Source organism: Aplidium turbinatum, chromosome 13 (genome assembly GCF_918807975.1).
Source record: "Aplidium turbinatum chromosome 13, kaAplTurb1.1, whole genome shotgun sequence".
Classification (NCBI taxonomy): Eukaryota; Metazoa; Chordata; class Ascidiacea; order Aplousobranchia; family Polyclinidae; genus Aplidium; species Aplidium turbinatum.
Window position 1 is genome coordinate 8,083,145 of NC_137484.1, and position 21,964 is coordinate 8,105,108.

Sequence of the window (21,964 nt, forward strand, 5' to 3'; positions counted from 1 at the left end):
TCTCGCAATAATAAAAGTTCTGCAGTTAGTTTAAACTTGTAGAGAAGAACATTAAAATAAATAAGTTAATTATGATAAAAGTCATTCAAAAACTATTGTTGTTTTTGGTGCTGATCATGTTTATGTGCCAAGCATCTTCGACAAGCCCAATGCCATTGCAAGGCTCACTGGATCGAGGTAGGTAGGCTAAAGTAAATGTAGGATACAGTAGAGTAGACTAATCATCAGTTCAGTGTCACCTTTTTTTCCTTCATTAGGCTAATCCTTTTCTTGAATTTTGGTCCATCTTCAAGATATCAGGCAAGTGGCTATTCTGCATTAGTGATGCAAGCCGCGCCGCGCCGCGCCGCGTACGCGGCCGCTTTTGACTTTTTCGCCGCGTGCCGCGCCGCGCCGCGTGGAAGGTTGAAATGACAAAGCCGCGCCGCGCCGCTTGCCGCGTAAACTTTCAAGAAATTAATTTTTCGTAAACGTAAACTTTCAAGAAATTAAACTTTCGTAAACGTAAACTTTCAACTTTTCAAGAATCAGCTATGAAACTTCAAATTTAAATTGGAAACACGGATCAGTTATTTTTCCCTTCGGAAACCCTAAGATGGAAAGCTATGCAAATGCAAATTGCAAATGGCTTGCAGTTGACAGGGTTTTAGGGCTTGCTTGTCAGGGAAGCTGTACGAATGTTTTTGGTTAGTAGCCTAGCTGATAAGCTCAGTTACCAGGCTATAGGCCTAGCGCAACTACCGCATTATTTACTATATCAGTTAGCCCAGTGAGTTCAGGCTATAAGTTTTACTCTTGTGTGTGTAGTTCATATAGCCACTGGCATTATAATTGCATTATTGCTTACAAAAAGTGTTCAAAAGTCCTGATACTGGATCCAGGAACATTCTATTTGTCTTAGTTTGTATTATGCCTTAGAACTTAGATGCATTGCTGATAAGAGAATATGATCTGGTTAGCCTGGCCAATTAGTGCACAACTGTATTGGTACTAGGTTACCAGTTATATGCCATGGATGCTTTTTCCTACAATTGACTTTCTAAACAATAACTCGTTAAAATATTTTTTTTTAATTTTGTAATTTGCGGTGTGCGGTGCGGTGCGGTGCAGTGTCAAAGTTCCAGATAAATTGCGGTGTGCGGTGCGGTGCGCGGATAGATGAGTCAGTTGCGGTGCGGTGTGCGGATAAAAATTTTGGGTTCGCTGCATCTCTATTCTGCATTACAAGCAAATCTATTAATTGATATGGCAGTTCGAAACGAAGCTGCTGTATTTTGTAATGTTTTGCTTCTTTTTGACACAAAATCCGTTTTGTTTTATTTTGAAAAGAAAACTGTTCTAAGCTTAGCCTATTTTGTTGCGAGTTTGAAACAAAACCAGTTGTCAATGATTCAGGATTACGAGTGTTCAGCACAAAATTATTTACCATTTGTTTCGAATTATATTCAAGGAGAAGGATTCGCTTCCACCTAAAAACATCGCGTCAAACATTTCTGTTGTCGAAACGTTTTCAAACAAACCCTTTATTCAAAATTAAAATAGCAAATATTGCGTCGAAACGTAACAAAGTAAAGAAATCAATTTTGAATATTTTTTTAACAAAAGGTGGTAGGAAGCCTTAAATTAAGCTACATTATTATAGTAGGCACTAGAGATGCAGCGAACCCAAAATTTTTATCCGCACACCGCACCGCAACTGAATCACCTATCCGCACACCGCACCGCACACCGCAATTTATCTGGAACTTTAACACTGCACCGCACACCGCAAATTACAAAATTTTCAAAAAATGTTTTACGCGTTATTTTTTAGAAAGTCAATTGTGGCAAAAAGCATCCAGGGCATATAACTGGTACAGGCAGGCGCGGATCTAGGAGTTTTTTTCGGGGGGGGGCCAGAAAGTTTGAAAAGCAATTAAACAGAAAGAAAAAGATAAAGCAGATATGAACAATGATACTACGACAGTAGCGTAGCCAGGAATTTTGAAAGGGGGGGGTTTGACGGCCGGTGGGGGGTCTGGGGGGCAGCCCCCAGAAAATTTTGAAAAATTACTTTGAATTTGGTGCATTCTGAGAGCATTTTCAACAAAAATGTGGGTATAAATATTCTTATAAAATGGTGCTGTCTGGTGGCATAGCAAAAGGATAAGATCATGTTTTCTTCGGATTTTTCGGTAATAAACCTAAGTCTCTATGTTTTCTTGTTGCTAATTCCTGGCTGAGATATTTGAATGTTTAGTATTGGCAAAACTCGCTCTTTTAATGCAGTTTCGTTTAAAATTAGGAAAACTTTGTTTAAGAGACATAGATACTGAAAGCTTCATTCTCAATATCGTGATGTCACACGCGTGCCAAGGGGGGGGGGGGGGTTGTAAGCCCCCCCCTCCCCTTGGCTAAGCCACTATACTACGACATATACGATATGCCATAAAATAGACATTAAAAGAAACAGCCATTTCATCAATTGTGAATGTTTGAAAAATACATTTTGCTTGAATAAAAACTGCTAAGCATGCAAAGTAAACTTGAAATCTGGTTTAAAACCCTGTATGCAGTGTCCATGACCAATTGGATGTTTGTATGTTTGCAAGCATAGACGGCAATTGATTGAAATTATAATGAAGGCTAAAAACTATAAAACAGCCATTCAAGGTTTCAGATTGTTTCAACTGACGTCATTTGGTTCAGCATTGGTTTCAGCTGAGTCAGCACCAACAAATGTTGCTATTAAAATGCATTTACAGTTGTATAACGGAATAAAGGAGTCTGATCGATGCATGATTTTAACCATAATAATAACAAAAAATTACCCCCCCCCCAGATAAGTTAAGTCCGCCTTGGGACAAATATCAGCTGTTTAGACGTACATCAAACGATTTGATGCGGATACATAGAATTTCAACAATAATTCCTCACAATATTTCGGGGGGGGCCCGGGCCCCCTGGGCCCCCCCATAAATCCGCGCCTGGGTACAGGTAACCTACCGGTACAGTTGTGCACTATAATGACTAGGCTAACCAGATCATATTCTCTTACCAGCAATGCATCTAAGTTCTAAGACATCATGCTTTTTTAAATAGAATGTTTCTGGATCCAGTATCAGGACTTTTGAACAGTTTTTGTAAGCAATAATGCAATTTTAATGTCAGTGGCTGTATGAACTAGCCTACATACTACACAGACAGACAAGATGTCAAGAGTAAAACTTATAGCCTGAACTCACTAGGCTAACTGTTACAGTAACTAATGCGGTAGTTGCGCTAGGCCTATAGCCTGGTAACTGAGCTTATCAGCTAGGCTATTAACCAAAAACACTCGTACAGCTTCCTCACAAGCCAGCACCAAAAACCCTGTCAACTGCAAGCCATTTGCATAGCTTTGAGCTTTCCAGCTTAGGGTTTCCGAAAAAAAAACTGATCCGTGTTTCCAATTTAAATTTGAAGTTTCATAACTGATTTTCTTGAAAAGTTGAAAGTTTAGTTTCTTGAAAGTTTACGCGGCAAGCGGCGCGGCGCGGCTTTTCATTTCAACTTTCCACGCGGCGCGGCGCGGCTTGCATCACTAGTAGGCACAATTCCACCATAGATTCCACTTGCCAAAAACAATAACGCAATCATGCGTAATATAGTCTACGATTCCAAGCGAAGCAGCTGATTGCAGTCATGTGACTCTGCACGTGATGATGTTCGATTTCCACCTCATGTCTTTCTCTTTTGCAAAAAGTGAAAAAGGAATCTTTGGCTGCAATCAGGTGGTTTCAAACATCATCATTTTGTTCCTTCCTCGCGTGGAGGGTTGGATAGCCTACAATGCGCCATTGTTCTCGACCATGAGGTGTGCGTAGGCTACTGCACTTTCATAAGTTAATTTTTGTCCATTTTGTGATGTTGGTTGTCCAAATCATTCTTGGTCTGCCTTTATTTCTTCTACCGTTTATCTTCCCTTCTATTAATGATCTAATGATCTTTGTAACGAGTTTTGCCTTATTGTGTGTCCGAAATACTTCAAGTTTCTTTTTTTGACTATTTGTAAGAGCATTTTGCTTGAATTGAATTTGTAGAGTACTTCATCGTTAGTGATCTTTTGCTTCCATGAAATTTTGAACATTTGCCTGTATGTCCAGAGCTTGAAGGCATCGATCCGTTTCTCCATTTGTTGTGACATTGTGCAAGTTTCAAAATTGTATAATTGGGTTGACCAGATATAGCATTTTAAGATCCTGAGACGAATTGATAAATTTAAACGTTGATTGGTTAAAATATTTTTCATTTTTCCACATGTAGGCTAGTTCTTGCAATTTCTATCCGTCTTAGAATTTCATGGTCAAACATCATTGATGTCATATGTCGCGCATGATTGCGTTACTGCTTTCGGAAAGTGAAATACGTTAAAGTGCCTACCCATTAGGCCTACTATTGAAATGAAATAAAATCAAAGCAAGGATTTTTTTGAAGTTAAATATTACCAAATATTTTTATTTTAACAGGCCAACATACTAGTAGGCTTAGTCTATGTTTAGGTCTATAAACTGATTGTTTTCTGTTGCAAAGGCTAAAGCCATAAGCCTATAAAAAATTCTGCTCACCTATTGAAGTGGAAAAATTAGAATATTAGACTTCACATTGATTGTACGAATTGTTAACTCAGACGAGAAAAACTTCTATTGAAATTTAATTCTGGAAATTTTGCATACGTGTAGACTAGAGCAGTGGTCTCCAAATATTGGAATTTGTTTGCGGTTCAGTCTCCAAATTTAATTTACCTTATTTTTTGGCTAAGGTTTCGGGAATCATTTGAATTGGACCACACTGGACAGCGCATTCAGAGATAGCGCAATCTCACGCAAACCGATCATGCTACTACTTCATCAAAAGTGGTGCAAAGCTTGCAGAGAACTGATGCCAAAATTCCGACAAAATGAGTAAGTCTGCTTAAGCTACCTGTTTTATCTAAAATGTGCAAGGTAGCCTAATGATTTCACGCAGAAATTTATTTTGCAATCCACTCATAGAGCCACAAAGCCGAAAATCCGACCTTTTTGCATTAGTTTTTGAAACAATAGTTTGTGGATCTTTTCATTCAGGTTAGGCTACATTACACCAATAAATAGGCTACATTTTAAAGTCTATATTAGGTCTGTTTGAAACAATTATTGTTGATTCAGGCTGAAAGCACTCTCATAATAGGCTACGCAATTTTTAGGTAGCCTATTTTCCCCCTTTTCTCGAGGAGGCCCTCCAACCCCCTCTGGGTGCAGGCTATCGTCTTCGGCGACACGCAGAAGGGTTTCGCATGACGAATACCCTGACAGGTGCTACAGTAGTAGGCCTAGTATAATTCCCATTTTTACCCTCCTCCCAAATGTTGAGCTAGCTACACTCCTGTCTATCACGAACCGCAGTTAGGTCACTCATGAATTTTATGTAGTAGGCTAGGCTATAGTCTACCATAGACCAGAGGTGAGAAAACCTTATTTGCATCGGTACCTAATGAGATTAAACACGATGTTTATGAGGGCTAAATAATATAAATAATTAGACATGTGTTTACTCACTTATGCTGACATATGGCGATCTTAAAATTCTATCGCTTGGTTAATGGAATTTACAGTAGGCCAAGATACATATTGGTAGTAAGGGTGTGAGGACTAGTCACCCTCCCCCGCAGTACTACTGACAGGAGGGTGCAAAGGTACTTTTGTATGCTGGCCCAGCATCATTTTAGGAGACCGTAACCTCTCTAAGACACCCGGAAACTTAAAGAAATCTTTTTGTACTCTGGAGTAGTGCGTTTTTTTTTAAAGAAGTGTCTTGATATGGGCCCGAGGATCTTATTGGTACCAGGTTCAAATTATCTTAACGGCTCTGAATAACGGTGCTTAGTTTTTATGTAGCCTAAGCATGTTTTATCTTTCTGATTCCATTAAATTTATTAGAGACGCTTGTGTACCGTTAGAAACTAGTTGTCGGCGATTAGAGCACGGTCATTAAGTCTTCTTTTAAGAATAAGTTTATTGCTATATTTGATCTTTACAGGTTTATTGAAAAATTAGCTCCGTTCTTTCAGCTGGTAAACGCAATGGATGAGGAAGTGCCTGAAGACCCAAAATTTTGTCCTGATGGAACTTACTACCCAAGGATTTTATTCATAAGTAAGCTGCCCAGGAAATTAACTAACCATCGTGCAAGCTTAACTTAAATTGAAGAAAAGTTTGTATTTGACTAAAGACGATTTTGACAAGGCAGGATTTAGATAAAAATCCACACGGAAAGTATTCATACAAAAACAAAAAATATAACGATTGGAAAATATCCTTATTTTCCGAAAGAATGAAAATATTTCTTATTTTTTGAAAGAAAGGATATTTTCCAAATGGTATTTTCCAGTTGGAATTTTTTTTGTATAGATATTTTCCAGTCGGGATATTTTCCGTACGGTATTGATTTTTTCCGTATGGATTTTTACTGAATACCGATTTTGTAGGTTTGTGTATTTTCATAAACTTGCTGAAGCGTGAACGTAATCTACACTTTTGTTGGAAGAGTGCCATTTTGACAAGAATGAAATTTGTAGTTTTATTTCAACTTTAGGATACATAAGCTTGTGGTTGTCAAAGTTGAAATTTATTAGGTCCAGACGGAGTTGTTCACACTGAAATATTCAATCCAGAGTCGATCAATAAATACTTGTTCTACTATTACGAAGCAGATTCAGGTTTGTAACCTATACCAGTATAAAAAAGAAAGTGTTTAATTTGGTTGGTTTTGATACTGCAGCTTTCTATGGCGCTTTTAATTTCGTTTTGTGCTATTCCCCTTTGTCTAAACGGCGCTATGAAGAAACCGAGAAACATTGTATCCTACGACAATTGCAGTCTGACAGTAATAATGCGTGTTTCTCGGCTGTCGAGTTTAGTATAAATTCAGCGATAGACACCTGTTCGCCCATGAAGCTTGGCTCATCAGTATCGCACACTAATTCATGCCACATAGTTCTCAACCGCTGCTTTTGTCAGTCAATTGAATCCACTGCTTCTCAACTCAGAAATAATGCTATTACATCAGAAAATCATAGTTCAATATTGACTTAATTCTGCGGAATAGTCAAAAGGACAAAATAAAGCAAAAACTACAAAAGAGCACTAAAAGAAAAGTTTGTGATGCTATGGGCAGGATAGGCCTACTCACCAATAGCTTTACTCTACGAAGTAATAATGCGACGAAAAATGCGTGAAGTCGCTAAATTAAATGCGTACACGCCGTACAGGATAGTAAATCGAGTTGCGAAAAATTATTTACGCAAGTAAGCCGGTTAAGATTACACAACAAGCATTCGCGTTTCACAATGATGGTCATTGTGACGTCACTTTTTGTAACAAATCAACCGTTTTTACACTGATTCAACGTCTGTTGAATAAAACGATTGACTTACTGTCTAGGACAGTGGTTCCCAACCTGGGGTCCGCGGACCCCTTGGAGGTCCGTGCGAAAGCATTTGGGGGTCTGTGATTACCTTGATAAAATTTGAAAAAAAAACAAACGAAAAGCGATCTTTTTACTTTTATTTCTCTCATTAAATTTGCTTACGTTGAAAAAGTTTCGGCATGGCACTTTGGGTCACCTTAATATTCAAATACTGCTGACATTTCTTGAACAATTCATTCATTTTCTTATTTGAGCAACTGTTTAAGTGTTTAACCTGATATTTGCCGCTGGAGTCATAGCGGCAATGCAATATGACACAGTACAGTAGTTGAGTAGCATAACTATTACAATAGTCAATAGTATGTTAATTGAGTTTCAGGCAAAATTTAGGTAGGGGTCCGCAGAATTAATAATTTGTCTAAAGGGGTCCGTGACAACAAAAGGGTTGGGAACCCCTGGTCTAGGGTATCTGGATTAGAGATGCAGCGAACCTAAAATTTTTATCCGCACACCGCACCGCAACTGACTCATCTATCTGCGCACCGCACCGCACACCGCAATTTATCTGGAACTTTGACACTGCACCGCCCCCCGCAAATTACAAAAATTTAAAAAATATTTTAACGCGTAATTTTTTTAGAAAGTCAATTGTAGCACAAAGCACCCATGGCATATAACTGGTAACCTACCAGTACAGTTGTGCACTAATTGACTAGGTTAACCAGATGATATTCTCTTATCTGCAATGCATCTAAGTTCTAAGACATAATACAAACTAAGACAAATAGAATTTTCCTGGATCCAGTATCAGGACTTTTGAACACTTTTTGTAAGCAATAATGCAATTTTAATGTCAGTGGCTATATGAACTACACACACAAGAGTAAAACTTATAGCCTGAACTCACTAGGCTAACTGTTATAGTAACTAATGCGGTAGTTGCGCTAGGCCTATGGCCTGGGAGCTGAGCTTATCAGCTAGGCTATTAACTAAAAACATTCGTACAGCTTCCCTGACAAGCCAGTCCCAAAACCCTGTCAACTGCAAGCCATTTGCAGAGCTTTTCAGCTTAGGGTTTCCGAAGGAAAAAAAAACTAATCCGTGTTTCCAATTTAAATTTGAAGTTTCATAACTGATTTTCTTGAAAAGTTGAAAGTTTACGTTTACGAAAGTTTAATTTCTTGAAAGTTAACGCGGCAAGCGGCGCGGCTTTGTCATTTCAACCTTCCACGCGGCGCGGCACGCGGCGAAAAAGTCAAAAGCGGCCGCGTACGCGGCACGGCGCGGCTTGCATCACTAATCTGGATAGCTTAGTTGGTTAGCGCCTGACTTTGTGAACGAAGAAGCTTCAAGACCTAGCGGACAGTGCCGGATTAAGGATCTGCTGGCCTGTAGGCACATTTTATAAGTGGCCCGAAAATCAGGGTTGCCAACTAAAAATTAGAATTATCAGTGATACCAAATCATTGTCACAAAGATCGTTGTTGCAACTATAACACAGGGTATGGGATGGGATGGAATGGAATGGAAGACGTTTTTTCCATCTTCCATCCTGACATTTTCTTCCATTCCATCTCAGAAATCTCTTCCATCTTAACATTTTGTGATCTCCGCGTTGAATATGCCACAAATAAACCTAAAAACCATAGGCTAAATTTAAGCTAAAAATTAACAGCAGTATTTTCCTAAGGATTACGTACCGTTTTGTGTTAGAACTAGAAGTGTAGATTGATTCTATAAATACAGAAAGAAACAACACGTAGTAAAGTTAAAGAAACTGTAGTAATAGTCTACGTTGGAGAAGATAAAAAAGTAACGAAAATACTTGAGAAGCAACATTACTTTTGTTCAGGTTGCAAATACTTTCCAACGTTTACTTTTGAGACATTTTAGTTTTGTTTTCTTCTGTTTTCTATCAATTTTGCCATTGTAGTTTTTCGTACAAAAATCTATTTCGTTTAACTGCCTTCTTGAAACAAAACCCACGAGAATCTCCAAACATAGAACACAAGTGTCGTATGATGGAAGATTGTCTTCCATCCCATCATCAAGATCTTCCTTTCCATTTTCCATCTTCCATTCCATTCCCTGCACAGAGTACCGTGCAAAAACTTGGTCATATGCCTAACTAAATAACAACTTTGCGCGTTTTTGCGATTGAAAACGCAAATTAGTGGTGCGGTACAGATGAGCCCAGCCTCATAAGCGAAACACGCGTCTATCGCTGAGTTCTTGCTACACTCGACTGCCGAGAAACAACATGTTTCCATTCGTATTTTTTTAACGGTTTTTGCAACCTGTAATTCATCTGGAAAAACAGAGCTATTAAGATAAATACTTTTTAGTTTAGAAAATAATTATTTTGAAAACATGACTAAATTTCTATTGATTTTAAAGTGGCCTGGATTTTTGACTGGCCTGTAGGCACGTGCCTACTTTGCCTAATGATTAATCCGGCACTGCTAGCGGAGTTGGTTCGACTCTCGGGGTGTGTGCTTGAGCAACGCATTCTATGAACTGCTCTCCATTCAGCGGCACCTAGTGGATGGAATAATTCCCCGGCAACAAGACTTCAACAATCGGAAACTTCACTCTGTCAATCTCTGTAACCAATCCTAGGTTTAAAGCAGGGCTACTTAACTGGCGGCCGTTTCCGAATCCGGATCTTCTGGGTATTGATGGTGGACCTTGAGCTTTTGGAAGAACAAGGCCGTAGCCAGACCGCAGAGCAAGGGGGCCAACTTTTTTTAGGGGGGGGGAGAAATTGATTCATTATAATTGTAGCTGTTGCTCGAGAATGTTGGGATTTTGCCAGGGGGGGCAAAATTTTTTTCAGGGGGGGCGAGACCCCCCTGGCCCCCGGCTGGCTACGGGCCTGTGGAAGAATAACCTCATTGCCACGTTTTAGGGCTTCTTTAAACAGATTTCTAATAGGAGGAAGCAATTTTTACTGTGATTATCCTAGTTGCTGGGGGGACTTCGACTCCCCAACACTTTCTCAGAAATCCGATTCGAGTTACATTTTACCTAAAAAAGTGGTTTGGTACAGATAGTTTAACTTTCGTGGTTGCATGGGAAATATCTTATTTACCGGACCGCTAAAAATATTCAACTTGTCAAATTGGACCTTTGTAACATTAGTTGAGTAGGCTAACCCTGGTCTAAAGCCTCTATAAGTATGCGAAACTACCAGGAATAACCTGTCAAGGTTTTGCCAGTCCGAGGATAATGATTCAAAACTGAAAACAAACCAAAACCATGCTGGTAAATAATGTATTGTAGCCAACCATAGTCTGTTGTTGCAACAAAATAGCCTACCATAGGCCTACTTACAATATTCTCAGCTATAGCCTTTCTACTAAAAAGTTGCTTAATGAACAATAAATTATGTAAGTAGCTGTGCTCACTAGCGTACGCAGGGGGGGGGGCATTGGGCCATGCCCCCCCCCCCTTAAAAATGTTTTAGTAGTTAACGACGTAGACTAAGGCATTTAATATGTTTTGGATTGCACTGTCAAAGCAATTCACAATGTTGTTTTATAGAATAAGCCATGGCCACCTAAAGATACGGCCTGATTTGTCACATTTTGCAGAAATTTCCAGGTTTTTCTAACTTTGGGCAAACGTTTAAATAAATTTTTCTAAAAATTAGATTTTTACGCTTTCTTTATTCTTTTCCCCAGATGATACAATAGGTTTTAACATCCTTACATGTTGAAAAACAAAGAAAATTTGATTTCGAAGATTTTAGTCAGACTGTTAATTTTCAATAACAGTCTGATTTTGCGTTTTTCAACTTACTTTTTCTCATTTGCTACTGCTTCCCCAAGGCAACAAAAAAGTTTTATGTCATTAGGAAACCGTAAAAAGTAAAAACATCTCAGAATGAATAAGCCAATACGAAATACATGGCCCAATCCACCTACCCCACCCCAGGTGTGCCAATGTAGCAGTGTTCTGTAAGGCTATTATAGTGAGAAAGAAATGTATAAAGTCTAAACTAAAACCATACTGGGATATCATGAAGACGTCTGGGATATCAACGGCCAGTGGCGTAGCCAGGGGGGGGGGGGGTTGGGGGTTGCAACCCCCTTTGGCACGCGTGTGACATCACGATATTGAGAATGATGCTTTCAGTCTCTTTATGCTTGGGAATGATGCTTTCAGTCTAAAAAAAACTTGCCTAATTTTAAACAAAACTGCATTAAAAGAGCGAGTTTTGCCAATACCAAACATTCAAACATCTCAGCCAGGAATTAGCAACAAGAAAACATAGACTTAGCTTTATTTCCGAAAAATGCTGAAGAAAACATGATCTTATCCTTCTGCTATGCCACCTGACAGCACCATTTTACAGGAATATTCATGCCTACATTTTGTTCAAAATGCTCTCAGAATGCACCAAATTCAAAGTAATTTTTCAAAATTTTCTGGAGGAGGCCCCCCAGACCCCCGCCGCTGGGTGTCGTCTTAGGCAAAAACGCCGTCGGGCCTCGCCGGCCGGTCGTCAAAAACCCTCCCCTTTCAAAATTTCTGGCTAAGCTTCTGTTAATGCCCCCCCCCCCCTTAAGAAAATCCTGCGTACGCCACTGGCTGTGCTCATTTGATAGTTACCACCAGGCGCGAATCTAAGAGTTTTTTTCGGGGGGGGCCAGAAAATTTGAAAATCAATTAAAAATAAAGAAAAAGCTAAACAGATATGAACAATGATACTACGACATATACGATATGCTAGAAAATAGACATTAAAACAACCATTTTCATCAATTGTGATGCCGAGGGACTAATATCAGCTGTTTAGAAGCATATCAAATCATTTGATGCGGAAACATACAATTTTTCACAAAATTTCGGGGGGGGGCCCGAGCCCCCTGGGCCCCCCCCATAAATCTGCGCCTGGTTACCACTCTGTGATTTTCTCCGCTGTTTTAGACTGAATGTTGGGCTTCCTGCTAATTGTTTCTTTCGGTTCTGACTTTGACAAGTCACAAGATAGAGTTTTGGCTGGTTCTGAAAAAAATGTTTAATAAAACCCCCAGCAACCGAAGCAACGTGCAGACGTTGGTTCAATGTAAAAATGGCGGGTTTTGCTGTCTGGGAAATTTTGATGGATATGTGATGTTCAAGGTTTTTCTATGTCATTGTTGTTGCGTATAACGCAGCTTTCACGTATTGGCTAAATGTCAGCATGACATAAAACAAACGTAAACTTACATGTAATCATTATATTAATGCCTACCACTTCAGAAGATGACTGCACTTGTTAGAGCCATCGAGTGCGGTACAAACCGAACAATCATGCAACGTTTTGTTGAGTGGGGGTATAGCTCAGTGGTAGAGCATTCGACTGCAGATCGAGAGGTCCCCGGTTCAAATCCGGGTGCCCCCTCTACCTTTTTTATTCGGCATTTTTTACCGATTTTATTTTTATTAATTCTTAGTTGCCCGATCCATGTTGAAAGCTGTGCACACATTCTACAACGTCATCGATGATGAAGAAACTGAACTTTGAACACAACCACACCTCACATCGATTTCAAAGAAGAAACGGTGTAGGCTATTAGTTTGACTTGTTTGGCCGATCTATTGATTATGACAACTATTAGTTTGTTTCGATTTTGTTAAAAATCGCCGAATTAAATCGTTACATCGGGTGAAAGCTATCTCATGGGTTGCTGTTCAAATCAGATTTAGCCTAGCCTAGCTAGCCTACATCCTAAAACGTATAAAAATAAGGGATGCAGCAGTTGCAATCCAAAGTGCTCAATGCAATCACAGCAGAGCTAAAATTAATTTTAAAAAAACTGACAGAAAAGTTAAGCCCAACATCACGTTTGTTTCATTGTTTGTGAAACAATTACAATACCCAGTGGTGTAGCCAAGGGGGGAGGGCTTGGGGGTTACAACCCCCCCTTTTGGCACGCGTGTGACGTCACGATATTGAGATTGATGCTTTCAGTCTAAAAAAAAATTGCCTGATTTAGTGATTTAGCCTAGTGCCAAACCAGACAAACATAATTAATATATATATATATATATATAGGCCTACTTGCTATAAGTTAGAATTTTAATATGCCAACCAGAGATTTTTCATACAATAATTTTTGTAACAAGTATAAGAGTGTTCATACTGTTAGAAAGTTGTAGGTAAAATAGGTAAATATTTATGAAGGTATAGTTTTGCTTGAACTATTTGTTAGCCCATATTTCATCATTTGCAGAGAGTACATGGCATTGCATCGAAAACGATTGCCAATAGGGGCCCCTAAACTTAGCTGTGCCTCGGGCCCCCGTGAGCCTTAATCAGGCCCTGCCAGAGGGTATACTATAATTGCTCGAAAAAAGCAGAGAGTATGCTGCGTATACCGCCGTATACCCTCGAATACAGCACTGCTTTTAGAGTGAAACAGGCTGTAGACCTTAGAGGTTTTAGAAAGTAGTAGCCTAACAATATTTGATGTACCGTAAAATGGGGTGACTTTGTACACTTTTTGCGCATTTCTGTTTACCTTAAAAAATTCTTAAGTGATGAGAATAAAAGTTAGCATTAAAAATACCTCTCAAGTATAGGTCTTTCCAATACAAATGTGATTACTTTAAAAAAACAAATTGAAAAGTACCTTTTTTTCATTTAAATGGCCTGTTCAAAGTCACCCGGCAATGGGGAGTCTTTGAACGAACCTACAAAACGACTGAATTTCAAAGTTTAATTGGCAAGGGGTGGCTTTAAAGTACTGAATACAGTGAAGTTATTCCTCAGTAAAAATTGCTCTGTTCAAAAACATTATTTGAATGCAATTATTTTATTTATTTTTACTATTAGGTTACGGTATATCGAAAATAACGAAGGACAAACCTATCAGGCACACAACGTTGATATTTAGTTAAATAAAGTAGAAACATTGAGCAACTAAATATCAACCTTGATTCAATATTTAACTTCTGCCGTTGTGCAATGTACAGCGTTGACAGAACGTAGCGAATATAACAACCTAATATCAATGTTAAATCAACGTCACCAAAACAGAAAGTTTTCTCAATTTTCAAATATAGCCTACTGGCAGGCGCGAATCTAAGAGTTTTTTTCGGGGGGGGGCCAGAAAATTTGAAAATCAATTAAAAAGAAAGAAAAGGCTAAACAGATATGAACAATGATACTACGACATACACGATATGCTATAAAATAGACATTAAAAGAACTATTTTCATCAATTGTGATGCCGAGGGACTAATATCAACTGTTTAGAAGCTTATCAAACCATTTGATGCGGAAACATACAATTTCTACAATTTTTCACAAAATTTCGGGGGGGGCCCGGGCCCCCTGGGCCCCCCCCATAAATCCGCGCCTGCCTACTGGTATGCTAAGAAAATTTCAACGTCAGGGTCAACGCGTTTTAATGTAATTCCTTGTCGTGTGCATGCTGAGAAAGCAATAGGACCACACACAAAAAAAAAAATAGGAAGACGATGCATCTTGCAGTACCTATCGTAATCGATATTTGTAAAGATATTGTTCAACAATATTTGTTAAGAAATTGTTCAACAAAAAGTTTTTGTTCATCAATCGTCTTTGGTCACTGTTTGTCTACCATTCATGTGAATCGACAGCAAACTTCAAAACTCCTCTTCGTAAAATTTCGGGAGCTACTTTTCCAATCACTTTGCTGTAGGAAGACGAACAGATTTCCTTTTCATCCGGAAACACAAAGAGGTCTTTGTCACATAGTCGTTGAGTCTTGCTTCCCACAAAGGAGGATTCATATTCTTTGCTGCTCGTTGTAGTGATGGATTCTACTCGTCCTAGATAGGCTTTCATCTTGAATGTTCAAGGAGCAAAGTTCACCAATAACCAATGTCCTGCTCTTATGCTGTCTTCACTGACCGGGAAAACTCCAGCAAAGTTAGGAGTTTCCTGTGGCACTGTTGGTGTAGTGATCAATGTAAATGAAGACTCCTCTTCAGAGTCGTCGCTGTTTTGTGGCGACGGTTCCCCACGACTAGGACCAGCAATCTCAACTCTGCTTCTTGAATCAATAAAAGGCAATAAAAACGCTAAAGTTGCCTTCGGATTAATCCAGGTGTCTGTTCAAACTCACCCCAGGGTATGTGCAAAGTCACCCCATCAAAGTTTTTTCGCTGCCATACAAAAATGGGACTTGCAACAGAAGTTTCAATTGTGGCTTTATAATAGTGACCAAAAACGTGATGCAGGATTTTAATATAAACGGTCTACCTCAATCGTAATCACAACAAAAATATAGATTTTTCGAATGTACAAATTACAGCTCAATTTATGTCTTTGCGTTTACATCAATTGGTGAAAACCGAAATAAGTTGGACACCTCTTACATTTTCTCAAGATAGTAGACAACCTAACTAATAAGCACGAGTAACAAAAGTTAAAAAATTTTAAAAAGAAAAAAAAAAATTTAAAAAGGAAAACAAGATAAGATAAATGTTTTTTATGCACCAAGTGCCAGTAAATTAGGACTAGCTTGTCTGAATCTGCAACAAAGCTTATGGCAACAGCCAATATCATTGATGCACCATTCTAAAACAACACATCTAATCGTTTTGTAATTAGAGTGTTTGTATGTTACTGGTATTGTACCTTATTGCTGAAACACCTTAATTATGTAGCAGGTGCCAGCTGACTCAAAGTCGCTTTCTGTGTCTCCTGGTTTGTCTCACATTAATTATTGCCTATGTTTGTTTCGTCTTGGGTGTACCACCGGTACGGTATATAATATAGCCTATATATTAAAATGTGAAGCCAATGAATAAAATGATACCGGTACTGATAATAAAAAAATTGGCTAGTGGCTAAAGCTGCGTTTAGACTACATCCGTTTTTACTACATGTTTGTTTTTAATTCGCTTGTACATTTCTCAAGGTGTTGCGACCGTGCCTAATCCTTGCATGAAGTAAATCATTTCCATCTCAAGCACGCTTTAACTTTCGCGTTTTTTCAGACTCCTGCTGCCATGCCATATTTTAAACTGATTGTTCTGCTTTGGTATCATCAGGGCCGGATTAACCATTAGGCTAATAAGGCTATAGCCTTAGGCCCTGGAAAAATTCGGCCCTCAATTTTTTTAAGGTTAAATTTTTGTAAGGCTGATAGTGATACAGATCCAGTAGGCTACAGTTTTTTTCTGAAAAACGAATAACTGAGTTGAGTCAATAGGCTACATATGAAGAACCCATTTCCGAAACCACGTATAGGTCTGCCACTTTTATAGAAATTGAGTTTAGAGCAGGGCTTTTCAACCTGGGAGTGGCGAGCCGTTTTTCGGAAGGCCGCAAGGCGCTCGAAATTCCAGTGTATTGTTTTTAATTCTTTTTTGCCATAAAAGATTAAAAACTGTGTTTTTTCGCAATCGACCATTCCTCTACTTGAGGTTATTATATCGTTTAAGCTTTCAGACGTTGCAAAGGCTTCAACTATAGGAAAGCATTCGATATTTTTCACCAAGTTCTTGTACGTTGTTTTGTGCAGACTAAAGTTAGCCAGTAACAACGCTATGGTAAAAAAGCAAAATTATGTAGAATCTTATGCAAAATACAGATTTCTCACTATTGTTTCCAATGGCATTGAAAAAAATTAGTGTTGGCTATTTTGTTTGAAAGTTCTTTCAGCAACAGTTGCACGCATTGACAAACCTTATAATTAAAAATGCCAACCATCTCACTGAAATTGATTTAAATAAGTCCATAAAAGATTGCAATAAATTCAACCGGTAAAAGTGCGAAAATGTGGATTATTCTCATTATTTTTCCTCCTATTATCTAGCTAAGCTTGATAGAAAATGATAATAACAATCGGACGAAATGTAATAAAAGCCGTGATAACATCGCAAAAAAACGTTTTTTGTTTTGGAAGTTTACATTGGAACAGCAAAACTAAACATAACTGGATGTCAGCATGAATCAAATTTGGTTAAATTTTGCATTAAATATGCTTTTGTTAAATATGTTTAAGGGGGGGGGGGGGGCGGGGGGGGGGGCAAGACTACATTAATTGCTTTGAGGGGGTCGCGGTGGAAAAAAGGTTGAAAGCTCCTGGTTTAGAGTGTCAATAGGTAGATTATTACCATAGGTAGCCTACCTACTATCCATTTCTTTATTTCCAAAATCTTTTTTATCAGCTTCAAATTTGACCCTAAAAATTGTGTTTGTTTTCCGAACCAATTACGCGCCATCATTAGCCATTTTTCTTTTATGTTTATATTATTTTGCAGTAAATAATTTCAATTTTTTATGTATGTATTTTTATTACTTTTTGTAGCTTGGTTTGCAAAATTAGGCCCTTCTCCAGTAAACAGCCTTAGGCCTACAGTACCCCTAATCCGGCCCTGGGTATCATGCGCGTCATAACGTCCGCATTTTGTCGTTCATCAAATTTTCCTATAATTAAACTAATGATCCACTGGGATGCGCGGTGTGACAAAGCATCAGGGCCTGATTAAGGCTCACGGGGGCCCGAGGCACAGCTAAGTTTAGGGGCCCCTGTTGGCAATCGCTTTCAATGCAATGCCAATGCGAGTGGTTAGCGCGTTGGGCTCGCAGTCGAGAGCCTGCATGTTCGACTCCAGCCACCCGCACTTGCTGAACTTGTTTCTCTGGGCAAGAAACTTTACGATAATTGCCTCTACCCAGTGATCGATTTTGAGTAATGGGTAGTACCAAATTTAAGTCATAAGTAGAGTAGACAACCGGAAACAGACATTGCCGTCGGCTGCAGCGTGGGCCAGGTGTAGGCTACGTCGGTGGTCACAGCGGTAAACCATAATCTCTTCGTGGGAAAATTTTAACATAAAGTTCCCGAATCCGTTCGTCTGTATATAATGACCGAAGAAACACACACTTGAACTTCTTTTCAAAAAGTGTATTCCTGTAAAATTAGCCCGCGGCTATCGAAATGACTGGTGCAACGCCTTACACCTCAAAACTGTCACTACGATACAGATTACTTGGATAAAAGACGGAGAATTTGTCCAGTTAGCAAGCACCAAATAAACCAGTTAAATGTGCGACCGACTTCCAACAAACAACTTCGAGAATGAATCAGAAAAATTTGTGATAACTCAAAGGCACAATGTTTAAACCGGTTTCAACAGGTTTGACCCAGGTCTTACGGACGATGGTGCAATTTTGGCTCATGTTTTAGGAATTTCCATGACGTAATATTCAGTAGACCCGAACGGTTTCTACATGACGTTTGACCAGGCGAACAACCGTCTGGAACATAGCGACCCCTAGTTATGACAGTCTGACATGGCATAACTAAAAAAGAATTGACGACAATTGTGAGCCAATGAATAAAAACACATGATACACAAATTGTTTGAATCACTCACGTTTAAGTTAATACGCAAATACAAAGGGCATGCAAAGAATGAACAGCAATAAGAATAAACACGACGATACATGAAATTGGTACCATAGGTAGTAGGTACACGCAAAAAATGATGCTATATACAATGATTGCGATAATAACCGACTGTTCTGGGCTCAGACAAGTGTCGGCCACCGCAGACAAAACCAGGCTCAAACCCTAACACTTAGGTGTTCTTTACGGGGGCGAGGCACGAAATATCCCTCAACACATAGTCTACTTTCACTTTCCCCGTACTCTCATCATAGTTGCAGACGGCAACTTTAGCTCTACGAACCACAGGCTTCCCTTTCCTAATTTGTGGAACTACCTCATGCACCCTCCCAAGTTGATACTTCCCACGTTTACCAATGTCCTGGAGAGAACCTACCACTACAAGTTGACCAGGCTCCAAATTCTCGGCCATTTTTAGCCATTTTTTCCGGCCCTGAAGACCTGGCAAGTAAAAATCGATCCATTTACTCCAAAACTGATGAGAAAGTGACAAATTGAACCGATAATCCCTTCTTAGTTGGTCACGATCATGTGGTTGCCCAACAGCACAGTATGGGTCTAAGTATGGGGTCAAAAGTGAGGCAGGGGTGATGACAGTAAAATCCCTAGGGTCGTCACTCAAAGGTACCAAAGGGCGTTCGTTCACGATCCGAACGGCACTGCCTGTGTACGTAAGCAGTTCAATAAATTTGGGCTTACGAATTGAAGAGTCCAAAATGTGAAAAAATGCAATTTTAAATTGTTTAACCATTGCCTCCCAGGCGCCACCTTGCGCCGGAGCATACGGAGGTATAAATTCCCAGTTTATCTCTCTCTGTCTCAAGGCGTTGTGAAATTCAGCTGATTCTATCAACTCGGGTAACTTCTTAGATGCTGCCTGAAAGGTACTTCCATTGTCGGAATAGATAGCATTAACCTGCCCACGTAAATCTGTAAACCTTGTAAAGGCATGTAAAAAATCACTCAGCGACAATAACGTAACCAGCTCAACATGAATAGCGCGAGATGCCATACATGTGAACAAGAGTCCCCAAGCTTTTTTGTGACTTCTACCTTCAACGAAAGTTAAAGGTCCAAGATAGTCTAAGCCGCAATCAAAAAAGGGTTTCCTATGCGCAGTTGTGCGAGACAAAGGTAAATCAGACATGAGCTGCCTTATAGGTCGAGCTTTCTCAATCGCGCATACACCACAGTCATTAAGATACCTCTTCACGGAGGCATTACCATTAGCGATCCAAAACTTCTGTCGCGTAGACAACAAAGTGTGCTGTACTCCACAGTGCGCATTTCCATTATGATGCGACAGTACAACAAGCCTAGTGAAGGGGTGCTTCGAAGGCAAAACAATCGGATGCTTTGCTTCAAGAGAGATCTCGGGAGAATTACTTAAGCGCCCTTCAATGCGGATTACACCAGCGTCATCTACACAAGGTCTGTACTTTTTAAGTGAACGTAATTCTTTCAACCGTTCCTTCTCACGTTGCGAAGCGCCAACACTACCTCGCTTTATCACTTCCTCAAGGGCATCCGGCGATCGTTTGGTCATTAAATGTACCACATCGCCATACACGCTCTTCTGAACAAACTTCACAGCCAACTCTGAAGCACTGTTAAGATAAGATGCATCCAATTTTGGCTTCACAAAGCTACGCTTTCTCGTTTTACAGCACAAAAATTCAACAAAAGCAACCAAATAAGCGATTCTCTTTTTCATAACATACAAAGAAGGTGCGGCCTCGATCAATCTGTGAAGACCACCCTGTCCAACGTCAAGCGACTCCTCTTCGTCACGAAGATATAGGCTATGGACAGGTACTGGAGTGGCATTTTCTACAGATGGAATTTCCTCACACTGGTAGAGAAGACTAGAACCATTTAACCACAACTCTCGAAATTCTTTCTTTGTAATAAGATTTGGCCTTGTGCCAACATCAGCTGGGTTCATATCGGTAGGGCAAAAACGCCAATCCTGGGCTCCAGACAACAATAAAATATGCTCAACTCGACGCGTAATAAACTTATTCAAACGTAAATCAGGGTTTTTAACCCACTGCAACACAGTACGAGAATCACACCAAAAATACTTAAGGCAGTCGGGCATCTTCAATGCCTCGTAGGCCTGCTTCACGAGTCTGGCTGTATTCAAAGCGGCAACAAGCTCTTTCCTAGCTATCGGCCAAGAAAACTGATTTTTTACAACAATGGTAGATTTACCCAGAACGAAAGACACACTCGGAACTCCGTTAACCAGTCTACGTAAGTAAACAACAGAAAAGAAAGCTTGATTCGAAGCATCACTAAACCCATGCAATTGATATGAAACAATATCATCCGGACTGCACACACCAGAGTTTGCAAAATACCATCTCGGTAACGAAAAATCCTTAAGCAGGTCCAAAGAGCGAAGCCACGACTCCCACTCTTTAACAAAGCTATCAGGGACCTCGGTGTCCCAATCAAACTTGTCTATCGCCAATTGCTGAAGTATAAGGCGTGCTTTTAGAAAAAATGGCGCTCCAAAGCCTAGCGGATCAAAATTTTGTCCAAGCTGACTGAGCATACTTCGGCGCGTGTGTTTAGCTAAGGGCTTTAAGGAACATGCGATACGCATCTCGTCAGACTCGGTTTGCCACACACAACCCAATGTCTTCGCTGATGGCAAAGTCATATTTTCAGTCTGAAAGTCAATGTCACGAATCAAAGGTGAAAGCATCTCATTATCCAAATTTGACAAGACAATCATAGCTTCCTTGTTAGCACTCCACTTACCAAGTTTAAACCCACGGCTATCAAAAAAAGCAATTGATTCATGAGTGATTTGCTGAGCTTCCTCTAAGCTATCAGCCGAAAATATAAAATCATCCATGTACATATTATTTGCAATATTGCAGAGAGTCAATTCACCAGCACTGCTGGGATTCTGCTCGATCATTTTCTTTATAGCCAAGCAAGCGATATACGGGCTACTCTTTATTCCCCAAGGGTGTACACAAAAACGAAATGGTACCATCCTACCATTTTCAAGGTCATCATCTTCAAACCACAATATACGAAACAAATCCCTTTGCGACTCAGGTAACTTTATTTGAAAGAAGCATTTAGTCACATCAGCCATGAGACCAAATCTACCAAGCCGAAATCTA

The 21,964-nt window shown here is 39.6% G+C and overlaps 1 protein-coding gene and 1 non-coding gene across 2 annotated transcripts; both read left to right on the forward strand.

Annotated features, from left to right (window-relative positions):
• The first annotated feature begins 30 nt into the window (after positions 1-30).
• On the forward strand, positions 31-13,074 carry LOC145782529 (thioredoxin domain-containing protein 12-like). The gene is made up of 5 exons (XM_082594331.1): positions 31-177; positions 4,781-4,922; positions 6,037-6,152; positions 6,632-6,715; positions 12,867-13,074. Exons 1-5 carry the CDS (start codon positions 72-74, stop codon positions 12,935-12,937), a joined length of 519 nt encoding a protein of 172 aa, XP_082450457.1. The 5' UTR covers positions 31-71; the 3' UTR covers positions 12,938-13,074.
• Positions 12,743-12,814, forward strand: Trnac-gca (transfer RNA cysteine (anticodon GCA)). Its single transcript has one exon. It is a non-coding gene; the product is annotated as a tRNA-Cys (tRNA).
• Positions 13,075-21,964: the final 8,890 nt, after the last annotated feature.